Source organism: Myotis brandtii, unplaced genomic scaffold (assembly GCF_000412655.1).
Source record: "Myotis brandtii unplaced genomic scaffold, ASM41265v1 scaffold30, whole genome shotgun sequence".
In the NCBI taxonomy this organism is placed as follows: Eukaryota; Metazoa; Chordata; class Mammalia; order Chiroptera; family Vespertilionidae; genus Myotis; species Myotis brandtii.
This window is the reverse complement of record NW_005361458.1, coordinates 2,784,869-2,795,843: the sequence shown is the minus strand read 5'-3', so window position 1 is coordinate 2,795,843 and position 10,975 is coordinate 2,784,869. Positions and strand designations below refer to the sequence as shown.

The 10,975-nt window shown below is 36.9% G+C and overlaps 1 protein-coding gene across 1 annotated transcript in view; it reads left to right on the top strand.

Moving 5' to 3' along the window:
* The window catches only part of CCDC171 (coiled-coil domain containing 171), a 250,803-nt gene that overhangs the window by 202,450 nt on the left and 37,378 nt on the right, over positions 1–10,975 (top strand). The window contains exon 25 of the mRNA XM_014542370.1: positions 2,664–2,816. Coding sequence (XP_014397856.1) covers positions 2,664–2,816 — 153 coding nt within the window. The remainder of the gene's footprint in view (positions 1–2,663; positions 2,817–10,975) is intronic.

The following is a 10,975-nucleotide window of genomic DNA, read 5'->3' as shown; positions in this document are numbered from 1 at the left end:
TGCACCGGCCTCTAGTAATTTAATAAACACAACCAGTGATACACTTCTGCCATTTGCATCTTACATTCAACCATGTGTTGTGTGAGTGGTGAGGGTGGGGATTCAGAATTAAATAGACAAATTGCTACATCACAAATACAGAACATTAATAATCCAATGAAATTTATTATTCATTTATTTTTGGGTTAATCCTCACATGAGGATATTTTTCCATTGATTAAGGTAGAGTGGAAGAGGGAGGGAAAGACAGAAACATAATGTGAGAGAAACACATCGATTGGTTGCCTCTGCACGTGCCCTGACCAGAGCACTGGCCAGGGAGGAGCCTGCAACCGAGGTACGTGCCCTTGACTGGAATCAGACCCAGGACCCTCTGGTCTGCAGGCTGACACTCTATCTACTGAGCCAAACTGGCTAGGGCCAATTAAATTTATTAGATTTCATTTTTAGAGGGCTTTCTCATATTAGGGTTAAGAGAATGGCTTTGCATTAGATCTTTAATGATCTGAGCCTTACAATAGTTTTGGAAACAGGCAAAAAAATGACTCTTCTTCCCATTTCATGGGGGAAGGAGATGGAAGCTCAGAGAGATGGCATGGCATTGCCCAACAACATAAAGCTTAGTAAGTGGCAGAGTGAGGATAAGAAAAGAAGTAGGACTGGTGATTCCTGGTCCATTATCTCAGTGGAGAAGAAGAATGAATTTGTTAGAGAGGAGAGAGACTTAGCATAGGAAGGAATAGATATGATTTTACAGTTTCTGATTTTTATATACTCTTTAAACCTAGGAAAATATTTTGTGTTAGTATTAATTATAAGCTTACCTCAAAATTACTCAAAAGAAGGCAAGCTAGGACATGTGACATGCTTCCAAACATAGGTCATACCATGCTTAGTTAGTGTTGGGTGATGGAATCCACTTTTTTGTACTCTGTCCTTTCTTTTATGCCCACAGATATGCTTTTGTATCTTCTTTCACCTTAAAGTATGATTAATACTTTATTCGTTAGAGTATTAAGAGTATATTTTCCAAAATATCTTAATTTTTTTCCTATAAGGTATTTTATTTTTTAAAATTAGGGTGAGAGCGATAGAAACATCAATGATGAGAGAAAATCATTGATTGGCTGCCTCCTAGAGGCCTCCTATTGGGGATCAAGCCCACAACCCAGGCATGTGCCCTTGACAGGACTCACCCGGGACCCTTACAGTCCACGGGCCGATGCTCTATCCACTGAGCCAAACCAGTTAGAGCCCTATAAGGTCTTTTATACCAGCCTATGGCTTTCAACCTGTGGTTTTTTTTAAATCTCATTTATTCATTTATTCATTCATTCAAACAAGTGCTAACTGTGGGCTGCTATCATCTCTGAAGATACAGAGATGATAAGGCACAATATCTGGCTTCAGGAGCTTCTTCGTCTAGTAAAGATAGACGTAACCAAATGCATATCTGCTAAAAATACATGCAATAATAGAAGCAAGCATCAGGGATTCACAGGGAACCCGTGTAGAAGATAATACTGCCTTTGGGCTCAAAAGCGGCTTCTTGAAGAGGTGGTGTCTGAGCATGATTTTTGAGGGATAATAAGAATTTTTTTTGGCAAAAAGGTGTGACATTTTTTGTTCTTACCTACAAATACTAACCTACTTCTATTTCTTAGACATTGTGTGTGTGTGGGTACTTACCTTTGTTACCAAATTATTACTTCATATGAATTGCTCAAATATCAAGTTTCTCAAAGCTTACACAATTTAGACTCTTTAGATTAAATATAATTTGGAAATTCTTGGACTGTTTACCATTGTACTAAGTTGTGACTGTGGCTGGAACATTTTTTTTTCTTGTAAACAATGACATTATATTTGAATATTTCAGAAATGTTTGATTTTATTTTGCTATGTTTGAAATATTTTGAAAGACTTTTAAAAAAGGTGTAATAGTATTCTTGGACTCAAAATTCACTTCAGGTTGCTTTAGAAGAAAAAGTCTATAAAATATGATTAATCTGTAATACGGAGGTCCAACAATTCCCCAAATATTATACTATTTAGATGAGAGAAAAAGTTACCAGCACTTGCATGTGTTTCTTACTTTATTATATATAGTATAATGCAAGGGCACTTCTCTATTATATGAATGAATGTAATTATGCTTTTTTTTTTAACAATATAGGAATGACATTTACTCTTAAAAATCACAGGATCAGCTTAGTTGCTTTTGTTTAAAAACACTTGTTTGTTAGGTAGATTGAAATTTTTTTTTTTAATTTAGCTCAGTTTGAAATATTTTGCTTACATATCCATCTATTGTGTGCCTTAAGATTGAAATGTGGGTCAAATTACAACTTGAATTTAGCTTTACAAAGAAAATAAGTGTGCCATCTTTAAGAACTGCATTCTAAATTTTAAGCACAATAGATCAAAGTACATCTTATTTAAATAAATAGACTGGAAAAGAAGTCTCAATTATTTTTCCCCCAAACTGTCTTAAAATAGTCACTGTTCTCAATATAAGATGTGAGGTGTAGCTTTATTGTTTTAAAGAAAGATGAAAAGTAGTTTGTTTAACAATTTTAATGATTTTGCTTTCAAATTATGGAAATTCTTCTTTGGGGACAGCTTTGTTTGACTTGTATGTGACATTATTTTTATTTCTTTAGGCTATGATTAAAAGCTTCATGGATGTCTACCAGCTTGCAAGCACCAGAATTGCAACCTTAGAGAAGGAAATGACATCGCATCGAAGTCACATTGCAACCTTGAAATCAGAACTTCACACAGCTTGTTTACGTGAAAATGAAAGTTTACAATCAGTAAGTCCTACAAAATTGTCTTCTTCCTTTTTTCCCTATAATTTATTTATTGATTAAGTTATTACATATGTGTCCTTCTCCCCACTTGTCTTCTTCTTTGGAACTTGGGTCACATCTGCATTCATGTATTCATTGCTTTTAAGATAACTTGCCAATACATAGTATTTAGGGTAAATGATCAATCAAGCACTATAAAATTATTAGTGTGTAGAAAATTATGAAGGAAGAAAAGCAATTTATTTTCCATTGTATCATGTATAAAGATGTACATATTATTATCAATGCTAAAGCACTACATCAAGATTCCTTTTTGTTTGGCAGTGCAGCTGACAGTTGGATTTGGCAGTGTGCATAGTGAAAGCTTACAACTGTCTGAAGATTCAGTGTGTCCCATTAAGACAGAATATTATTAATTATGCGTATAACCAAAATGGTAATTAGAACATGTGATTATTCTCTGTAGAAAACTAGACATCCATAATACATGCCTAGCTAAAATTCATGTTGTGATTCATCTATATGATTAAAATTCAGTTCCGGCAGTCATTTTATGTTTTAAAATTTTAGCCCATGATGAAATTTGGGCTCATTTAAAACTAAACAAAATTTCTTACATTTGAAATATGTGTTTGGAGAATATAAAAAAATGAATGCTTGTGAAATAAGGGAATGAAATAAACATTTAAACTTTTTTACTCAAAAGGCAGATATGTCAACAGTGATAGAGTGTACCCAATAATTGGAATGTCTTTTTCCCCTTTTTGGTTTGATTAGAATAAATCAGGGTAACTTGTAAGTAAAAACAGTGTCAATCTGCCATTCAGCTGTTGACCCATTTCATTTCAACAGAAAAAGAGTTTAGCATTAAAGCAAATGGATGCACAGCTAGGTTTGGTTCTTCAGCTCCTTGAGGGTCTTAGCTCAAATGTCAGCATCCCAATAAAGCCTTAAAGATCATGGGTATTTATAACTGCAACCACCAGTCTTCCCTCCCCCCAAACTCTATCTCACTCTTGTCCTAGCTCACCTATCTACCTTCCATCTTCCTTGATTTATATTTTTCACTATAGCACTTATCATGAGTTGACATGTAGTATATTTTATTTATTTGCTTTATTACCTATTTGCTCCCTACCCTCAGTACAATATAAGTTCCATAAAGATAAGCAATTTTGGGTGTTTTCCTCACTGCTGTGAAGTCACTCTAGTGCCAAGAACAGTTTGGCCCACAGTAGGTGATCAACAAATATTTATTGACTGAAAAATACTGGTAATGTAGCCACTAAATAAACAAACCTGCTATTTGGGACCTGAGATATGAGTTTAATTGGGTTCAGTTTTTAAAGTGACTTTCTTGATGAAACAGTAGTAATTTTAACATCCACCAAGAGAAATTAAAATGAAGAGGAAACTTAAACATTTTTTAAAATAAATATTTGGAATTTATTCTAACCTTTCTCTGAAACATACATTTTTTCCTGCTAACTCTCTGATGACCTCCTTGGTTAATATTATATTATACTGTTGGGGTTAAAGCCTTTTCAGGGTCCGTGATGTTTGTGCTAATATCTGAAGACTGGAGAGGAGTGATCTGGGGGTGGAAGAGAGTAGTGTTCCAGACCAGGAGGAGGGGTGTGGGAGCATCTACAAGGACTCTGTGATGAGAAGAAGAAACTGAGAAAGACTAGTGTGGCTGGAATAAAGAGAACAAAGGCAAGAGTGTCTGCGATAAGGAGGGGCTAGAGAGAAGGGAAAGGTCAGATTTTGTTGTCTTTGTTTTAAGAGCAAAGGAAAAGTCATTGTAAAACTTTAAAGAAGGAGTGATGTGCTCAGATTTGCTTTTTTAAAAAGATCACTTTGGCCCTGGTATGAAGAAACAATTGGATGGGAAGAACATGAGCAGGGGTGTGTCAGACAATTTTAGGATTTTTGCTTTTGGAAATAGATCAATGATCTTATTTACTAAGAGAAAAGCAATGCAACAGGAGGAAATATTGTTGGTTTAAGTATGTTGATTTTGAGGAACTTTTGAGACATCAAACTGGGGATGTCAAGAAGGCTGCTTGCTGTGGAATTCAAGCAAGATGCCACATGGATATATAAATTTTAAGTCATTGTCATATGGATGGGACTTGCAGCTGTTAGCAAGAATGAGACGATATAGAGACAGTTTATGAAGTAAGAAGAGAAAAGGGCCCCAGAATGAAACTTGAAAACTCCAGCATATAGTGCTTGAGTAGAAGAGGATGAGGCTGCAAAGGAGGCTATGAAGAGGTAAGAAGACTATACAGTGGAATACTATGCAGCTGTAAAAAAGAAAGAACTCTTACAATTTGCAACAGCATGGATGGACCTAGAGAGCATTATGCTAACTAAGCGAAATAAGCCAGTCAGAGAAAGATAAATATCATATATTCTCACGCATATGTGGAATATACTAAACAACATAAACCAATGAACAAAAATAGACCCAGAAACATAGAAACATCAAACAGACTGTCAAACCTCAGAGGGAAGGCAGGGGAGGGTTGGGGTGGGGGAAGATATCAACCAGTGAACTCATATGTGTATATGCATAACCCATAGACACAGACAATAGGGTGGTGAAGGCCTGGGGAGTGGAGGAAGGTGGGAGAGGTCAATGGGGGAAAGAGGGGACATATGTAATACTCTGAACAATAAAGATTTTTTAAAAAGCAATTCCTCACCCCACTGATGTTATATTTCAAATCTGTAATATCAGAAATCCAGTAAATGCCTTAAACAGTTGAGTTAAATATTACAGTGGACTTTTTAATATGCTGCACTGATGTAGCAAGAGTATTAAATTTATTCAACCATGAACGATTCTTTGATTATCATACACCTCAACTGCTCTGTTATGTATTGACCACAAGAAGAATAAAAATAACTTAAAATGGAAAAAAAAGAGCTAAGAAGAAACTCCAGAATGTATGTATGATGCCATGAGATTGGAGTATTTTAAGAAGAGTGATGTGTCAATTGTCTAATATACTGTTGAAGATCAAATGAAATGAGGATTGAAAATGGCCTTTCAGTTTAATATATGGAGACCTTTGGTAACCTTAGCAAAGACTCTTTCAATAAGAGGTGGATAAATAAGTGGAAATTGACCAAAAAACCCACTGAATTTAACCAAGTATCTCAAGGATTTAGCTGTTAAGTGTGAGATGTAGGAATGGTGTGTTCAGAGGATTCAGGGAACTCAGTTTAAAGATGGGAGTGACTTCGCATATTTCAATATCTTAAATTTAGATCTCCAGAAATATGGTTTTGGCCCTGATCACTGTACTGTCCATTTTAATAATTATCCATTTTCAGTTATTATCTTTTCACATTCCAGCTTTCTTTTGACTAGTGTTTGTATAATATATATTTTTCCATTTTTTTCTTTAATTTATGTTTTATATTTACAGTGGGTCTTTTTTTTTTTTAAAAAAAGAGAGAGGCAGGGAGGAGGGAGAGAGAGAGAGAAACATCAATTGGTTGCTTCCCTCACATACTTTGGCCAGGATTGAGCCTGCAACCAAAGTACGTGCGTGCCTTTAACCATGAATCTGACCCATGACCCTTTGGTTTGAGGGCCAATGCTCCAACCACTGAGCAATCCAGCTAGGGCTTACAGTGGGTCTCTTATAGAAAGGTACAGTTTGGCTTTGTTTTATTGTTCTATTTGACATCATAGGATTTTAATTGGGTTGGTAGGCCATTTACATTAATATAATTATTGGCATTTTGGCATTTTTGTTTTTTTGTCTACATTTTATTTGTTCTGTGGGTTTGAAGGTGATAAGACAATCTCTGCCCTTGTGGATTCATCTTCTAGTAAGGGAAGCAATCATATAAGCAGTCATAAAAATAGGCTTATATAAAGTCTTCGGGAACATAGATGAGGGAGCAGTTCGTTCTGCATAGCATTGTCAGAAGAAAGTACTGAGAGTATGAAATGTTTGTGGGAGTTTTTGAGAAATGTATAACAACTTGACATTTTGTTTAGGGGGAAGAACAATCAAATCTTGTTTTATTTTGTTTTGAGGAACAAACCTTATGAATAGTGCATATGTTTACTTAATTAAATTATATAATGAGTTTTCTATATAATAGAAAAATGTGTTGTTACTTTAGTTCCATTCTCCCTCTCAGTTAAAGACATCTAACTCACCGAAACAGCCTGTACCCACTGGAGTCCAAGACTGCTTACCTTCATATGTTCCCAATCTGTTGTACCATCCAGTCCTGCTTTTTACTCTATAATCTGATTTGATTCTACCTCTGACCATTTTGCTTTTGGTGTTCTTGTTCGGCCTCTCTAGTACTGTTATTTTGGCCATTCTCAAAATTCCTTTACTGGGCTTCCGATGAACTAGCTTCATCCAGTACCCACCCCCACCTCTCATTGCCTTCTGCTCTCAACATGACTTGAGAGTCAGGCAGGTCTGGGTGTGCTTTCTGGCACAGTTATTGATCATCCATACAACACTCTAAGCATCAGTGTCTATATTGGTAACATATGGTTGAAGTTGCCTACACTGCGAGATTGTTATGAGGCCTAAACAAAGACATCGTCTGTAATAATATTAGGAGCTCAATAAATAATAGCTCTCTTCTCTACACACAAAAAATTCTGATAGTTACATATATTTACTACAGCTAAGCTATAGTAAGACATATATGTAACTATGAGGTAATCTTTTTATGAGTAGGCAAAAGAGCTAAAACAACACTTAAATCAGTGCTTTTAGCACATATTAAATACCCCATTAATGTTAGTTGTTGTTATCACTTATTTAATGAACTGAGAACAGTCAGTATATGCTCATTAGTATCTTTTTCAGCCATTTCACTGGATAAAAATAAAAAATAAATATTCAGTAGTAATAAAAAACTTAATATATTGTGATGTTGCAGTGATAGAGATTGATCATATTGTAGACATGAACCGTTACCTATAAAGACTGTATCCCTTTTTAGGTGACATTTTCACTTTTTTGTTCAGCAACATGTAATGATAATGCTGGAGTTCATCTAAGAATTCCTGTCAGTTGTATACTTGCCAGTACTTTAACATTTTCAGTATGTTGGTCTTTGACCCATTAACTTAGGGCTGCTCTAGAGCTTTTATCTTGAGTAATAGTAACCAGAAAGGGCTTTTGAGTCCCATACAACCCAGTAGAGAACAGTACAGCAGTCAGAACCAATTACTTGTGGGTGTTCGGATGCTGGCATACCCACAGCTGTGGAGAAACATATGATATTTCAATCTGTGAAACACAGAATGCCAAACCCAAATACTTTGCAGTGAGTTATGATGCTGCAAGCTACAGTATTGCTTTGCCTCATTACCACTGTACGTTTAAGCAGTATGTTTTTAGTTCTGTAGTACTTTATTTATGAGAAAGTAATAAATTACAAATCAGAGGAGCATTTTGGTTAGTATCTTTGCTAGGGAGATATCTTTGTACCATTATGTCAGATTTGATTGTTGTCAGTGGTATTATATTGTTAACAAAGGTGAAAGGATTAGATATTTTGGTTTAGTTTAGATAAAACAAAAAGTAAGATTCCCCGCCCTGGCTGGGTAGCTCAGTTGGTTAGAGCATCGTCCGATACTCCAAAGTGGTGAGTTCTGTTTGATCCCAGGTCAGGGCACAGAATCAACCAATGAATGCATAAATAAATGGAACAGCAAATTGATCCCCCTCTCTTCCTAAAATAAATAAATCAATAAATAAAAATTAAAGAAAAGTAAGATTCCCCTTTCTTTTAAGTTCTCAAATAATATTGTGTCATATTTATTTTTATTACATTTTCTTGAGAGAGGAAGGATTGCTTGTCAGTATTAGTATTGTGTAAAGAAACTGATAGAATTTAAGGTAAGTTGCTTTCATAAACTTTCAAGTGCTTTGTCTCAGTTGATTCCTGATGTTTATTATTGAGGTGTTTAGCCCTTTAAGAAAAATAACTTTTTTTTTAATGAGTCATAAGCTGACTTAGTTTGTTGAGTGAGGCTGCAGTTTAGTGGTATAAAGTACAGATTATCAAGTCTCACTTACAGGTTTTTAACTAGAACCCAATTAGATTAGAACCTAAGGCCTCTGATTTTTTGTTGTTGCCTGTGAGACTTTTCTATGGGACTGCAATGTGGACTAAGACAAATCTCGACCATCATGGTACTTTGAGTACAGTGAGAACACAACTATTACACAAATAATTAAAAGAATGATATTCAAGTGGAATCATGGAGTGCTGTGAGAGCATATAACTGGGGGACCTAACTTAGGCTTAGGGTGGTCTACTTGAGAAATTGAAATCTTAGTTGAGAAAATGAAGATTAAATAGGAACTGACAAGAGAAAGCGTGGAATGCTCAAGGAATGAAAATCTGTCTGTATGATTGGGGAAGAGAGAATTAGGTGGGGAATTGTTGGAGGGGAGACTGGAGGAGGAGGAGGGGCTAGGTCGGTGTGCCCCACACTCTGTGATTCTCAGCTCTGTGAGGAACTCTGAGATGTTTCTGATAAGTGCATTGCAAACATCTACTCCCTTTGCTTTATTTGTTTACTTTTCTCAAATGCAAATCTTATTTTTTTCCTATTTATCTTCAAAATTCACTGACATGTGCTGCCATAATGACATCTGTTTTACCCATTTGCTTAGATGTTCATTAAATTCTCCCATATTTTTATCATGGCCTCCAGCTCTGGCCTTTGGAGTTAAATAAGGGAAACATGAAAAATCAAAAGGTGGGACAGCCCAGTCAACATGCAGATATTTTCCTTGGTCCTTGACACACCTACCCAAACTTTTAAAAGTTTCTCATAGTCCAGAAACTCAAGCTTTTTTGCATAATTAACAGAGGCTTAGAGGTAATAATGTATATTTCATTGGCCTCACACCTTCCTTCTAGCCTTTTAATTTTTGTATGCTGCAGTTTAAGAGGATGAATGAATGAATGATGTCTGGATATGAATGATGTCAGTGACTATAGGGGCATGATATTATAAATTTCATACTTAAATGAAATTATAATATAACTAGAGGCCCAGTGCACAAATTCTTGCACGGGTGGGGTCCCTCGGCCTGGCTGGTGATTGGGCGATCAGGGCCGGCCAAGGAGAGGGACTGCAGAAGGTTGGCCTGCTGTGGGAGGTTGGCTATGGTAGCGCACTGACCACCAGAGGGCAGCTCTTGCATGAGCATCTGTCCCTTGATGGTCAGTGCGTGTCATAGCGACCAGTCAACTGGTCATTCAGTTGACTGGTCGTAACAGTCACTTAGACTTTTATATATATAGATTATCTACTTATATAAAAACCCTGGGTGGTATTCATCATGACCAGAAGAACCGCGACCAAGCGGAAGGAAGTCAGTCCTGCAGGGGTTGTCTTGGCAATGGCTGCACCCTCCCCCGAGCTGTTTCCCGGAGCTGTTTTCTGTAAGGGCGGGGTTTGAGGCAGGAACTCGCCCTGGGAGCGTGGAGTCAGATCTTTATAAAGTGTGCCGTGCCAGCACAGCCAAGGGTGAACCTGAGTGGGGGTGGCTGAAAGGCTTAGAAAAGACAGACAAGAGAATGAAAGCTGGGTCTCGGTGGGACGCTCCTTCTCTGAGAGACAGCGACCACGCCCACAGCCATGCCTTTATTTTATAGCAGATGCTACGAGGCAAAGTAAGGGCGTGACCAAGATGTTTACAACATTCTCCTGGGTTTCAATCCTACTCCACTACAAGCACCTGAACTCTATCAAGCCTACATCACTCAGGCATGTGGGGCCACATGTTCGGACCATAGGTTCAAGCTTACAGCTACAGCTGTTGGCTATAATTGTGCAGGGAGGGCCCTACCCTCCAAGCTGGGACTTGCACGTGGCAATGAGAGGACTATGCTCTCTCATCAGTCCAAGGCTTGAACCTGTCCAAAACACTGTAGCGGATCCCCACAATAAAGTTTTAATTCTGTTTCTTTGTTACTAATGTTGTGGCCCCACCCCATAAGAAAGAAACAATTTCCGAAGGATGAGGCCCAGGAATCAGGATTTAAAAAAGATTCCCAGGTGATTCTAATGTGCAGCCAAGGTTGAGAACCACTGCTATAGATAATATTAAAAATATATCTAAACGTGCAATTCTTTGTCCAAAAAA